Source organism: Anopheles aquasalis, chromosome 3, assembly GCF_943734665.1.
Source record: "Anopheles aquasalis chromosome 3, idAnoAquaMG_Q_19, whole genome shotgun sequence".
Lineage (NCBI taxonomy): Eukaryota > Metazoa > Arthropoda > Insecta > Diptera > Culicidae > Anopheles > Anopheles aquasalis.
The window spans coordinates 55,033,489-55,048,548 of NC_064878.1; the positions used below are offsets into that span (position 1 = coordinate 55,033,489).

The 15,060-nt window shown below is 49.1% G+C and overlaps 3 protein-coding genes across 3 annotated transcripts; all 3 read left to right on the plus strand.

Annotated features, from left to right (window-relative positions):
* The first annotated feature begins 566 nt into the window (after nucleotides 1–566).
* LOC126576795 (uncharacterized) lies at nucleotides 567–5,338 on the plus strand. Its single transcript, XM_050238100.1, has 2 exons — nucleotides 567–629; nucleotides 4,448–5,338. The coding sequence occupies exons 1-2, from the start codon at nucleotides 567–569 to the stop codon at nucleotides 5,336–5,338; spliced, it is 954 nt and encodes a 317-aa protein (XP_050094057.1).
* A 1,775-nt stretch (nucleotides 5,339–7,113) lies between these two features.
* On the plus strand, nucleotides 7,114–8,338 carry LOC126579196 (uncharacterized). Its single transcript, XM_050242577.1, has one exon. The coding sequence runs from the start codon at nucleotides 7,384–7,386 to the stop codon at nucleotides 8,296–8,298; it is 915 nt and encodes a 304-aa protein (XP_050098534.1). The 5' UTR covers nucleotides 7,114–7,383; the 3' UTR covers nucleotides 8,299–8,338.
* A 2,764-nt stretch (nucleotides 8,339–11,102) lies between these two features.
* LOC126579197 (uncharacterized) lies at nucleotides 11,103–14,655 on the plus strand. The gene is made up of 5 exons (XM_050242578.1): nucleotides 11,103–11,238; nucleotides 11,310–11,517; nucleotides 13,254–13,415; nucleotides 13,757–13,906; nucleotides 14,205–14,655. Exons 2-5 carry the CDS (start codon nucleotides 11,421–11,423, stop codon nucleotides 14,420–14,422), a joined length of 627 nt encoding a protein of 208 aa, XP_050098535.1. The 5' UTR covers nucleotides 11,103–11,238; nucleotides 11,310–11,420; the 3' UTR covers nucleotides 14,423–14,655.
* Nucleotides 14,656–15,060: the final 405 nt, after the last annotated feature.

Below are 15,060 nucleotides of genomic sequence, written 5' to 3' on the forward strand. Positions count from 1 at the left end.
ATTCTAACGTTGATTTTAATGAGCTATTCACCTCGATGGGTATCATAAAACGCAGGAGCCACAAAAGTCACACCAAAGGGAATGGGAGGAAAATTGAAATTACTATCCCCTCTCCCCCAAAAAGGTGGCGTTTGAATCAACATTTGCCGATGCAGACACCTTCATTTTCTCACTAACATCTGTGCCTGTGACCTATGGACTAGACTGGAATTTGGCAAGCGGTTGAGTTGTCGGTTGATTTATTGCCAGCTAGCCACCAGTGCACTAGTTTTCAGTTACTCTAACGACCCAAGTCACCAGTACAGTGGGGTGGTGGACGAAAATTAGGCAGAAAAGAAGAGAAAGAGAGAGAGACAGATATAGCTGGTTGGTAGCCGGTTCGCGAATTTAAATATCGCTCCATGTGAAACAGTTTTAATTAAGCTCCAGATGACGACCGACGACAATGGAGGCGCACCTGGCGTCAAGGGTGCCTCTGCCATCGAGCTTGGCGGTCTGCGATTGATTGCATCTTGGTTCTGGATTCCGCGAACCCATTTCTGTATACTTCCATCTGCAAGGTCGTGATGCATCACGACGATAAGGCCGAGACGCCAGGCGCGATAGCCATTTCACAGCTTCTAAGGCCTGTTAGTTATGACTCTTTGTTCTGGGTGGTGTGCTGAAAAAAAAACGGAACGAAGGCAAAAGGCCGAAACATCACGACCAGGAACGGTGGCGGAATGCAGATTATTTTATTAAATTTAGCGCAAAGCTCGTAAAGCTTGCAATCAATGTAAATCGGCACGGGCAGAGGACGAATATTTAAAATAATAAATTATGCGGAGAGTATGTTTTATGTGGATGTGTTGTGGAGGAGAGGATAACGATGAACCCATCAGCTCTTGTCTGTTTGTTCCGGTTTTCTGCCTGTTTTATCCTCAGCTCAGCCCCAGTGTCTATTGTGCAAACGTTGTTTCCACATTTCCGATGTGCCGTGAACGCGCCCCAAAACCCCGCCCCAGCATAGAACGATGATCAACGAGCTTTGCATCTCGTATGCTTGAGATTCGCGATCATTGCAGAAAATGATTCATTGCTGACACTAGAATTAATTCGCTAATGATCACACCACACGGAAGTTGGCCACTTCAACCAATTTGTACAAGGCAGGATTACAGTCCTCCCTTCCCTCGTCCACTAAATGACTGGGAGGAGTAATGAGAGTAGCTGCGAGAGCTCATGCTGCCTCATAATTATACACACAGCACACAGTGGTTGATTTCGCGCGCTGTTTAAACATTTATGAGCCTCCTAGGAGTTCCCTCTACCCGGAGCAGCTCTACTGGTGTGCAAGCGGCCTATCGGAGAATATTAATCGGGTTCGCCCCAGGTCCAGCGCGTGGGGAAAGGAATTGAGCAAACGCAAACTGATGAGACCACAGTGCCACAATGTAGCTGTAGGCGCGGCGTGATGAGAAGATCCGAAAAGACTGTGGCTTAGAAATGTTAATCCAAATCTCTCACACCAGAGAGAGAGAGAGATGATGATGATTCAGTGCACCAGCCATTTCTTCATGCCTGTCGGCGCGCACATTGTGACACTGCGCCAATTGCGAGCTGTGCGAAAACGGTGCCAGTAAGCGTGAGACATCCAGATCTTGTTTGAAATTCACAGAAATAAAATGTTCTAAATTGACAGTATTGAAGCATTGCATAAGCAACACCAGAGACGCACGTATCGATGAATCAATGTCAAAGGTTTCTAGATAGCTTTTTGGATTTTTTTTTACAGATTCTTCTCCTTTTCCGGAAATATTCTTGAACCGCTCATCGTAGCATGAAAACTACTGAACCGATCGCTTTGAAATTTTGAAAAAATTATCTGTACACTATTTAACAGGCAACCCCGTAGAGTTTTAATAAAAATTGTTGATACATTTTTTTAAACAATTGTGTCAAAAAGGTTTTTTTTTAGCTTTGATTGGAAAAGGCATCATTATTGGATGAAGTTTTCAACAAATCGTCCCAAAAATACGACCAAATATTCTTTGAAAGTTGCAGTTTATTATGGCATTTGCAAAAACATGTATAGGTAGATAGATTAGTCTACAAACGGATCGTCAAAAATGAGCCGTTTCTATTATGAATCAAAAGAGTTCGACAAAGCGACGAACCCGGTTTGAGTCTTGTGTAATCAATTCAACATAAAGAATCTGCCAGAAATTGAAATATTGGAAATTCAATCAAGTTAAAGGAGAATTTCAAATAGAAATAACCAAAGCATGAGAAAAAAATGGATTACTTCGGAACACTGGTTGCCACAGTAACTCGCCTGCTGGCCTGCTTGATCATAAACAAGTTGCGTTCACAACGCTTCATTCTGTTCGCATCATCAGGTCTGGTCAATGGTCAAGTCAATACGAATTCCTGTTACCGTAACATCACAGTGAGTCCATCTTGGTCACTTCCACAACATTGCTTCCACTCAAGTACTGCTACTATTGCTGCTGCTCATGATGATGGATATCGTATCAACTTCCTGGCGTGACGAAACCATCAGACCATCCTGCCAAACCTCCAACTCTCCGATAAACCAACACGGGCCAATAAATTATGACCGAGTAATTGAGGCAACGCAATGGCAGCTTTTGGCAGCTGTGCCATTGCTAAGAAGTTTTCAATTTTCCAACTCTTCACGAAACAAACTGACCCCCTTCCCTTCGGGGTAACGCCACAAGAACTCCTCGGACTAAAAACAATGGGCAATAAAGTCGCAAAACATTAGAAGCGTCTCGGCTCGGTGGGGCGCGGGTTCGGTGGCTTTGAGTGCAGCGCCAGTGGGTCCCTTCACTCGCTGGAAACAAGAACAAGAAGCACCATGAAGGTGGTGCTCTCATCCTCTCTCCCCCAGGGGGGGGGGCGGCAGGTGGCAGGAGAGAGTGACTGCAAGTGGTAGCATCTAGCCCACCCCTCCTCCTTCGTCGGGGCTATGACCACCGAATGTTTGATTAAAACCAAACGTACCGTCCGGTGGTCAGCTCAGTTCACTGGCGCTGCACAACCGGGAACAGTCAGGCGTGGGCTCGAAACGTGCACGTGCAGCGTTACTTGGAAGGAATAGCTCGGATCCTGGTGTAGAAAACGCCTAGTGCAGTGCTAATCGATCGGAAAACGTGCGAAACATCGTTAGACAACATGGTAATTGACCCCAAAAGGGGAGTTCAGAGCAGGTCGCGTGCCTTCTGTACAGTGTTTGGAACAGTAGCGACATTCTAGGTAGCGCTGGAATGGCCATTCCAATCAGTAGCAGCACCAGCAGCATCGGCACCAGTTGAGTGAGACTGAAAGTGATGCAAATGATCGTGGGCCCCCGGTAGAGGTCGCATAATATCATCCTCCCCTCCCTCCCCCCCCCCCCCCCTTGTGGTCGCGCTGACGGATTGACGGATTGCCGCCCAACCGGCGCTCCGACACTCTGACGGTCTCTCGCTGGCCCACCAGCTGATGGATGGTGTACTGTGTCTGCGTGTGCGCCAGCGTGTGTTTATGGCTATGGAACAAATGATACGCGCCATTAGACCCTTTTGAATACTGTTTTTGTGTTGTGATAAAAGGTCGTGGCCGCCTCGAGAGGAGTAACTCGGAAGGGACCTTACGCAAGCCAAGCGGAGCCCAGCGGCCCAGCGGCCCAGTGCAGTGATCGATCGACACTCGAACGGCCACACCATCATCACCGCATCATCATTTCCTAATCTCGTCTCGCGCGTCCATCCGGATTCACTTTCGAAACAAACGACACGACACCCAGTGGAACAATACCTGCCTGCCTAGGAATCTGCTCGATAGCGAACGAACCGAATTCAGATTACGACGAGTTTTATGGTGATGATGGGTGGAATGCGTGGACGTTCACGAGGCGGTGGCGGCGCTCCAAAAATATCACAAGCGATCCAAGGTGGCGTGGTGCGCGCTTTTTTAGGCTTCTTCGCCTTCTCGCCTACTCGCGGAATATGATTTGAAGATTCCGTGCTTCCGTCATGTTCGGTCCAGGGTTTGACTTGCAAATTGGAAAGAAGCGAAGCGACAGCCGTAACAGCAAAACGAGTTCTCAGTTCTGGTCGCCTCGCGAGAACAAACCCGCAGGTTCGGTTCGCCGATTGGTCGCGTCTGAGACACTTGGATATCGCGCATCCTAATGGAGGTGTCGGTCCCTAAGGGCCCTTTGTCGACACGATTTGCATAAAATATAGAACCCCTTTTCCCGTCGATCCGGTTTCATCGGCTGGTCGTTACAGAAAATTCCAGCCTATTTGCCAGTACCATCTTGCTGATTAGAAGGCGCCATTCGGGGTTGATCTAGAGATCGCTAAAGGGTGTTTTAATGATAGAACACATCCTGCTTCGAAAGGAGCTCCTCTCTAATACCTCAGTCTTTTTCGTTTTTTTTTTGTCCCCAACATTCCAGTCACGAATCGTACAGGTGTTACTCTTCTCGGTGGTGCTGGCCACAGCATTCTCGTCCGTCAGTGCCCAGAGCAGTGGCTACAACTACCCCAAACCAACCACCACGACTTCTGCTCCGTTTACGGGTTACAACTACCCGAAACCATCGAAACCTTTCAACGAAGGTTACACCTATACGACACCAAAGTGTCCGCTGGTACTGCCGAGCACCACGACCACCACAAGCACCTCAACGATTGTCTCGACGAGCGTCCGTACGGAAACACTGCCTCCTGTGACCCAGACTTCGACTTCAACTTCCTACATTACGCTCCCTCCAATCGTACAGATCGAAACGTCCAGCGTTTTCGTGACCCTAACGTCAACCGAAATCCAACCGACGACCGTCACTTCCCTCCTGACGACCACCTACTGTCAACCGAATAGCTATCTGCCACCTCCGCCACCACCACCACCACCAAACACCTACCTTCCGGTTGAACCACCCTCGAAGGAGTATCTTCCGGCGGCCGGAGATGGAGCCACCACGCCATCACGCCAACCGAACGCCGATGCCGTCATCCGGACGTCCTCGTCGGTGGATCAAACCACGCCGCAGCAGAGCAACGGAGCCGGAACGGGGACATTCATTTCCACCTTCGTAAGTCAGCAGCAGAGCGGACCGATCAAGCGAGCTGCTGGCGTCACGGGGAAGTTCAGAGACTCCTGGGAGCGTACGGAGTTGAATGAGGTGGCCGCAGAGACCGGACAACCGGCCATTAACATCATCTACCTGGATGGACAGTCCGGTGCCACGGCTAGAGGACCGCAACCGTCGGCCGCGCTGATGAACTGGTTGCTCTGCAAGTTCAATCTCTCCACCGGATCGTGCAATGGCGATCCGACGAACTAGCGTTCCCTGAGGGAGTCCATGGAGATGAGTTGGGTGTGATTGTGATACTTGGCAAACCAAACTGATGCTCTGGGGAGTGTGGCGAGATGCATAGAAATGGCCCTTGATTAGCCACCAAGACACGGAGCGTGCAAGGAGTGACGAAACGGAAGTGATGCTACGCTTCCATTCTGCTTCCCGGGCTCCAGAATATATGTTTAAAATAAAGACGATACCTATTTATACACGAAACCCCCGGGCTGGGTGAGGTGGTTGTGTTTTTTTTTTTTACGTGGGATTCGCGCGACTCGCTAAAAATAAGGAATATAAAGTCGAGTCAAGCGCGGTCCTCTTTGTTCGCCTCCAAAAAAAGCATCGAATTTCGGACAAATATCCGGGGATCTGTGGCATAAAGAGGGGTGTGTGGTGGTGCAATATATTATGATAATGTCCAACCGGGAGCACAATAATATTCTGCGCCTTATCTTGCGTTCGTCTGTACGCACGCGCTTCTCTCTTTCTCTCTCTCTCTCTCTCTCTCTCTCTCTCTCGCCACCGGTTTGATGTCCTCCAGGCACTCCTCGAGCCTTGATTCCATATTTAATGGTCGCATCTGCAGCAAACGACAGAGAGAGAGAGAGAGAGAAAGACAGGGGACCTTGGACCAAATCCCGATCGATGGCAATTAGGGAACGATTTAAAAGCACTTTTACAATGTCCGAAGAAGGTCCGGGATGTCCAAGCTGGTCCTTCTCTCTTGCTCACTCTCTTGGAGCTCACCCCAAAATGTCATACGGCCACAGACGAGAACAGGTCGGAATGGGAGTTTTTGTGCACGAACCACGAACCCGGCGCAGACCACACCCAACACCCGACAGCGAAGGTCAACGATCCCGGGAGTAGTTTTTTTTTTGGGGGGGGGGTTTTTCTTCAGCAGAACCGAAACGCTCTATCTACAGAATCTCTCCCAGGAATTTGCCACGATTCCAAAAAGAAACAAAAAAACACGTTCTTGTGGCGGGTTCTACATTAGATTCTTTGGCCCCCCGGTTGGACACCTGGTGCGAAACACGCCAACGCCCAGAAAAAAAAAAGGGACGAAGCAAAAGCAACTTATCAGTGGGATAAGATCGCGGCGGGAACACGATCGCGCCAAGCTCCAGCTGAGCGAATGAAAGATGGGAATCGTGCGCCCCATTTGGTTGGCGCGATTGTAAAGAGGGTGCTGGAACGATGAAACACTATCCGCCGGGGGGGGGGGGGGGGGGGGTCCGGATAGTAGTATCCGATCGTCCTTGATCGACATTGATCTGGCTGAGCATCTTCAACCGCGTTGACATGTGCGGTTGACAACTGACAAGGCAACAGACATTGTAACGCCCCAAGCAGATTCACTTTCTTAGCGGGCCAACGCTGTGGTTTGCGACCAGCCAACGAATCGATCGATCGAAGGCGACATCATGCGAGGATCATGTTCGCGCGGAGCCATTTCAAGTAGACTTAAGACTACTTGTAAGACGATCTCCAACGCCTCATTCGCTCGTAACAAAGGCCACGCTGGTGGCTGTGGCTACCGGTGGAGACGCGCGATCACGCGACGCACCAGCTCACAGGGTGGCACAGGTTAAGTGATCAACCGTCTGAGCTTCGAGCTCGGATTCGTCCGTTCGTCGTGCGGTCGCTCGGTTCGGGTTTGCGTAACGTTCTGGCGTTCGGCTTCGTGTGCTCGCGAGGATCATCCGCAGCCGCAGCAGCATCCGCAGCAGCATCCGTGATCGTCGTGTCGTTATGGGGCAAAGATCTGTTCTGTCGAAGATCACGTCGTCGTTGTCGCCGTCGCGATCGGTTGGTTGTATAAAAGCGGAACGTTCTGGGGCCGGTCGGAGATAGTATGGCTTAGAGAGCGTGACAGGACGTTCACAGTTTGCCAGGTTCGCCCAGTTTCGAGCTTCGAGTTGCAGGCAGCGCGCCAGTTTCTAGTCAGCCGCAGTGACCAGTTTGTTGTGAGTGATTGCTTGTGTCTGTCTGTCTTTCGTGTACCAAGGGAAGTGTGTCTAAAGGGACTGATGAAGATGCAGACGAGAGCAGCAGCAGCAGCAGCAGCCTGGTTGGTGGTGCTGATGGTATGCCTGTACGGTACCACCATCCTCCCCGTTGCGGCCGTTCCGTTCGATGGATACGAATATCCGGCACCGGATAATCAGCTCACGTACCCGGCATGCCAACCGAGCACCTCGATCGTCACGTCAACGATCACAAAACCAACGACGGTCCTGCGGACGGACTACCGGACAGTTACCTCGACCCGGATCGTTCCAACGACCACAACCGCCACCGTTCGCCAAACCGTGACCGACGTGCAGTACGATACGGTGACGGAAACGTTGCCACCGATCACTTCATTCCGTACGGAAACCCGCACCCAAACCGTGACATCGCGCACCGTCGAAACGTCGTTCTTTACCGAAACGATCCCCGTGACGCAAACGCTCACCCGAACCCAAACCAGCATCCTGACGATGCCGGTAACGCGGATTGTTTCGACGACGCTCACGGACACGGTCACTAGCACCTCCGTACCACCGGCCATCACCCGGTTCAACACGCTCACCAAAACGCTTACAACGACGCTGATCGATACGGAAACGGTCACGGATACGTTGACCAGCACCCTCGTCCGGACAACGCCCGTGACGCAGTTCCGCACCAAGACGGATACACGCACCGTTACCAGCACGGTACCGAAGATCGTTCCGACGACCGTAACCAGCACGAAGGTGGAACGTTCGACGGTGACGCTGCCGTGTAACGATCGCCAGTATCTTCCGCCACCACCGCCGCCAACCTGCCCACCGCCAAACCGTGATTATCTGCCACCGCAGCAGCAAGTGGCACAATCGGCGAACTACGCCCCAGCGCTCCCACCGAGGAAGGACGTTTCGTATCTGCTCGGACGCAAGAACCTTTTCCAGTTGCTCTAGAGCACTAGAGTTTTCGGTTTTCTTTTTCTTTGCCACCCCCCAATTCCGCAGAGACACGAGTAAACGCCTGTTACTAATAAAGAGAGAGAGAGAGAGAGGGATCCAAAATCCTCAATTGGCCACCAAAAAACCTTCCTTCGTGCGTGCCTGGTGTTTGTTTCTTTTATTTGTAGCGCTTCCCTCGCTCGTATCACACTCCGCTCCGGTTTCGCTTTCTCTAAGAACCTTGGGGTGGCAGCGGCAGGCGGGGGGCGGTGCGTCATGGTTAGCGTGTAGGTGACACATCGTACTACGGATCCGCTCCCCCCCTCACAAGGACGCTCACATTACGAAAAAACAAAGGTCGCTGGTATCGCATTCCGGTTCGGTGCCACCGGGCAGCAAAATACCAAACATCTCGGTTTTCCAGATTACGAAAAGCGGTGGCGAGTCATCGCGGGTGTAAAGAGATCTGATCTTGAGGAATTTTCACTCCAATTCACACGCATGGACACGCAGACACACATGCGACACGTGGGGAGGGCAAGGTCGATGCAAATGAATTTCGAGATTCAAGAGCGGATTCACGGCATTCCACAGTGGCCAGCTGATGCGTCGACTTCGGAAGCTCGGACCAAAAAAAAAAAACAAACAAACCAGAATCATCAAAACCGATACGATCGAGACGGCGAGAGCAGTTTTTGGGGGTCATTTCGGAATACGAAATTATGTAAAATATGAGACTGCGACTGCCGATCGATCGTGTCTCTTCACTCACAATACCAGATCGCCTTTTTGGCTATTATTAAGCGATGAGCAATCGCGATCGTCGCCGTCGAGAACCAATAAACCAATTAAGGTGGCGTTTTTTTGGGGCAGGGTGCTACCTCGTGGCCACCTGATGATGGACTGGACTGGAGCTGATCTTTGGTCTCAATTAGTCCGATCAAACACTAATCGCCTCAATCAGTCTCTGGTCGCTACACGGCGCCTGGTTGAGAATAAGCCTCGATCAAGGTCCTTCGGAAATGTTGTTGGGTGTGGTCGCGGTGGGCGGTGCGGTGTGATGAGCTGCTCCATTATCATCTGCTTAGCTCTAGACGAGGACGAGTGGTATCGAATGGAACGATTGGTGTGGTCGTTCGTTATCCTGGCATTGCCCTGGGGAGCGACTGGCCAGCAACACCGGTGGCCACCGTGACCTTCTCTCAACGCCAGCAATGCTTAAGCCAAAGGTCGAGGATTCCAACTCCTGAGCCATACGGGAGGCATGGGCTGGACCTGGAGGGTCATTAATTGCATCGATAAATAAAATGCATGCGATGCTTTTAGTAGCAGAGTGCCTCAAGCAGTCTGCTGTATCCTTGTTTGACCCTTTTTTGGCCAACGACTCATCTGCCATCTGGCCAGCATTGCGCGAAAAGAGCTCGCAAAATGCATGTATCGAGATGTTTGCTAATTCAAGAACAATATTTAATGTTACTCTCTGAAATGGAAATCAAACGCTACTGTGATTGCTGGTGACCGGATTACCGGAGAGTGTGAGAAAAGGACAAAATGTGATACGTTCCGGGCGAGAGTCCATCCGTGAGATTTGTGACTTAATCGCAGGCGGGGAGTGCAAGGATAACGTTCGGGGATTCGCAGCCAAAAAGAATGGTTCATTTGGTGAGATTTGCTGTTTATGGCGAAACCATCAAACATGATTTTGTTTCCGTGAATGCCATACGTGAGCCATACGTGAGCTTAAAATACTTTGAAGAAGGGGGTGTTGGTCAGGTAGAGGTGTTAATCCATGGCAACCGAATGCGTGGCGGTTTAATGGTTTACTTTTTTGTGGCGTCCTCCGTTGCTCGGTTCTAGATCAGCTGACAACGTAAAGCAGATGTTATTTCGATGAAACATGAGTGATACCAACGAGTTTTTTTTCCTCAAATTTCGATTTTTTCCATTTTTGGGAGCATTTTAAAACATCAAAATGATGGTTTTGATTAAGAAAATACGAACGCTTCTAATCTACATCGCCACACTTTAAACAAATTGGTAAAAACTGCAAGCATATAATGAAAATGGTCGACAAAACATTAAGCATATAGAACAGATTGGGAAATATTATTTCGAGAGGTCCTTGCTGATATAAATATGCCATCAACAATGAAATTGAAGTGATACTAAAATATCTACTTAATTTTCTGACATCTTTATGCCTAATTAGAACGATAAAATTAGAACTCCAGGACCGTGAAAATTAAAAAAAAAATCAACGAATCATAATTCTTCTCTTCTTTCTGAATCCTTTCTTTCTGAACTTCTTTTTGACTCCAACGTACAGACAGGATACTAGATAAACGGAAACAATATGTTTCCAGCATATGCCGGCATTATGATACGTACTGTACATAAATCGCATCCTAGCTCAGCATAAACCATTGCATGCAAGACTCACAAGCTACAGTATCGCGGACATAAAAAGTATCAGAAAAGAGGTAAAAGGTTTCCATCTCTTCTAATTAGAATTTCTGGCATTACAATCTATATCGCCGTCGTGTTAAAATAAGCTTCAATTGCTTTCATCCTAGAAGGAGCGCCTTCCTGATTCCTTCCCTCTGACGTGGGACTAAACATCAACAGGATTGCGAGCACAGATGGCCAATAATTTCATAACGAAATTTGTCACCTTTTTGGAGCATTTTTATGCTAGATACTGTACCACCTGGCACTCTGGCACTCACTCGTCGCACATCACGCCGTTCCATTCAAAAACGGCACACTCAGCGTCCTCAGATCCACAACGGGGAGGTTCTCATTAACAAAGCTCACGTTTAGTTTGTTGTGGATGGATGTGTTTTCGTGACGGAGACGAAACGGTGAGAAAGCGAAACTCGCGATCTAGTGTTGTTGGTGAGTCACGATCGCTCGATCGATCGTTGTGGAGTGCGATTTAAAACTCGATTTAAACAAGTGAATAACCTAGATTCGAACGCAGCAGCAAACGCAGTGCAGTTACACATTGCTTCCGTAACCAATTGCAGGTATCCCGTGGCAACGAGTCCACCCTAATCCGCTAACAAACACACGAAACACGACGCCCTGTGTCGCCGTGTGCTGCTTGTTTAGGGGCGAGGTGAGCCGCGCCTTCTTTGATGCCAAAAAGCCAAACAAAAAACGGGGGAACAGAAACCAAAATGAAGCAGCTAATGGTGGTGGGTGCGGTCTTCCTAATGGCGGCAGTGCAAAGTGGTAAGTAAGTGGTTCAGGATGGAGGCGCCTGGAAGGAAGGAAGGGTGGGCAAAACATTAATTGGTGCGTCGAGTGAAAATGATGCGAGTGAGACTCGTCACCCCGTCACCTTAGTGAGATCGACGATCAAACACGCGGTGGGAAGATCACAGGTAGCGCTACCCGGGAGTGTGATCAACACTTCACCCTTTCGAGTAAAAGCTTTAAACGAACGGGAGCATAATTTTGAATCCCAAAAGCAAACAAAGTCCGATTTTGCAAGCGGCTCCCGGTGCGGTACTGTGTACTTGCTTGCACGCTCGCCCTTATCGACCGTAAACTTTATTCATTTAGCATCAATATCCGGAGCACTTCGGTGCCTGACAACCGTCTTTCCAGTGACTGTAGCCGTGGCCTGGTGGCCTGCTGGCACGGACTCAGCCGGACTCGGGCGTGTGCTCTTATCGCTGTTCTTCCACCTCAACGGTCAATCAACGAGAGGCAACGACAACGGAAGTGGGAAAAAGGGGCAATCGTGCCGGTGCCAGGGGCAGCAGAGAAGTGCCGACTCTAGCGAAATGTGCTTTTCCCCATCGGTGCTGGAACACATGGCCCGTAGCGGCATCGGCATCGGCAGCCATGCAAATGGTTCCACTTCTATTTGACTTTTTCCGGTGCTGAACGCCCGGAGTCGAACATTTTGCGCGCATATTTACTCATCTTTCCGCAGCGAGAAAATAAACAAAAACGGAAGAACCCAGAAAGGCAACGCCATTCTTCCCCCTCGCACTAGCGCTTGCCTTCGTTCTGCCTCGTTCAAGGGTGGATTGATGAGCACGATTTCACTCCTTTTCTCGCCTGGGATATGGTTCATGGGACCATCGATGCTGCGTGCGTTGCCGTGTAGTAGCACAAGTGCCGTTCTTGAACCACTTAAATCGAAAACCATCACCAAGTGGTTTAGCAGCGTGGTTCGCGAATTGAAAGCCTCGGGCCTTGTCGTCGTCATCGTCCTTGTCGTTGTCGCCGCCGCTATATCCTTTCGGTTCATTGAGTTTCCATTTGTCTTAATTGAATAGCCTCCTTCCCCCTGTCGAGCTTTCGAGTGCTATCGAGCGACGAGGAAGCGGTGGGCAAACATACTTGGCTGATTAAATCTGCATTACATTGGCGCACAAAAACATAGAAAAAAAAAAATAGCACAGGAGCGTGTTAATGAAGGGGAACGTTAACGCACCCATGTCAGCCCGAGATGAGCAGGATAATTGAGTAGGAAGACGCACCGAGACAAAACCGGCTTATCCTGCAGGTTTCCGGTTGCAGCATCGCTTCCTTTTGCGAATGGGAGCCAGCTTCGTTTTCCATTTATTTTTTTTTTGCTTTTTGGTTCGCTAGCATTAAACGCTTCTCTCGGTCTCAACTGAAGCTGAAATTATGCTGAACGAACAAGTGCCATTCCTCGCCGTAGTCATTAAAACCATTATCTCGCATTTCACCGTGGATGGACCGAGGTTTTGTCGTGCGTGGTAAAAGGCAATTTGTCGAGTCGGGAAATTGGGACAACGCTCCCATCCTGTGCCATAATTAACTGCTTCGTACAGTCCACCAAACAACTGTCACCAAAGCAGGCTAGAAGCGATGCGGTTCCTTTAATTGGTTAGGCAACAAAATTGCGCCCAGCAAAGTGAGCTTGTTTAACGTTTGATGGAATGTCCCCTTTTTTTTTGTTTTGGTTCTAAAACCAACCTGCCCCACAGCGACGGCCATCAGCTGCTACACATGTAATACGACCGACTCGACGACGCCATTCCAGTGCAGCGAATGGTTCGAGCGATTCGACAAACCCGACCTGAAGCCGGTCGACTGTTCCAACGTTTACGGGGCCAAGTTCTGCATCAAGCATATTGGTCGCTTCGAAGGTATGGCTGACCATTGTTCGCATTGTTTGCAGTTCGCGAACATTATTACCAACTAACCATGCTAACGCATATTATGCTAACCTCATCCCTCGAACCGCGGTGGCTTCTGTAGAGTGGGCTTGTAATTAAGAGCGCAGTAGGCCTGGTAGGTTTTCGTTGTCGCCGAATTAACCGCGGAGTATACTGTATAAATACTATTCAAAAAGCTATAAATACTAATATTCTGGGAAGGTTCCGGGAACCATAACAAAGTCGGTAAAGTGTCCCATTGTAATTAGTTTTTGTTTTAACTTCCTTTTCTATCCCATAACCCCATATCATTCTAATCGGCCCACTTTCAGCAACCGGCATACTCTGCTACCAGTGTTCATCGGCACACTCCATGTTCTGTTCGGATCTGCTGATCGCGGACGAGGCGTCCCCATTCAAGCCGGAACCGTGTGATCACGTGTTCGAGGCAGAATATTGCATCAAATCAACGGCAATGCATGGTTCGCTCTTACACTCCCTCCATCCTGTACTCTGTCCGTGTGCCTGTTTGTGTTTGTGTCTTTCCCCGTGTGTTATAAACCCTTTATCACTAATTAATTGTATTGATTTCTTGCATGCGTTACCCTCATGTGTAGAGTGTCCTTTCCCCCCTCATTACAATCCCCTTAGCACGCTTGCTTCGATAAGCACCTTCTCTTTGCTTACTCACTATCAAGCACGAACTGTTGTGTGCGTAACTAGTGGCTGGGTGTGTCACCGAAACTCATCAATTAATCGGAATTCCCCTCCCATCCACAGATGGTATCGGTGCCAAGCGATACTGTTCATCGCGTGACCTGGGCAACTACTGCAACTACGTGCGGAATCCGGGCGATCAGATCGAGTACCGATCGTGCATCTTCACGTGCGATACCGACGGTTGTAATGGTGCTTCCCGGCAATCCACGCTCAGCACGCTTGCCATCGTTCTGCTGGCAGTGGCCGGCATGTGGCGTACATTCCAACGGCAGCATTAAGCATCGCCTGATCGCTTCCCCATAGTTTGTAACGCACGTTGCCATTAATTTGTGCGTTTTCTTTGTAGAATGTAGATCCTTCTTCCGTCCGATTCTCTTCATTTATTGCATTCCGTCCCCACACAGAAAAGACATTAGGCAGCCTCATTCCAGCTGGTAAAGTGTGTAGTGCTAAGTAATAAAATGTTTTAAATAATAAAATGCTGACGATATGACGAAGGATGATGATCCATTACCACAACGATCGCGGTGTTCATGTTCTTTCACTCGGTTTAGAAGAAAAGACAATTTCGTTTGCTTCGTTTCGGTTGTTTCATTTTATGTTTAATATTCCATTTCACTTGTTCATTTGCGCGATTTCTCGTTCTAAACTGTAGCCACAAAATTGCCGGCTGTTCGCATAGCGGAGAGCTGTTCGGGCGGGGTGAGAGAAAGGGGTTCACATACTAAACACACACTGTTGCACATTCGGCATTTTATGGGTTTTGTATCTGGTTTTTTTGTTTTCGCTAGAAGATCCTCTTTCTTATAAGGTTTAAGTTAAATAATGTCTACCTTAAGCTTATGCTTCCATTCGCAAAATGCCTGTCTTTTCTTCTTCATCGTCATTATCATCGTCGTAGCTTTCAAGTGCATAA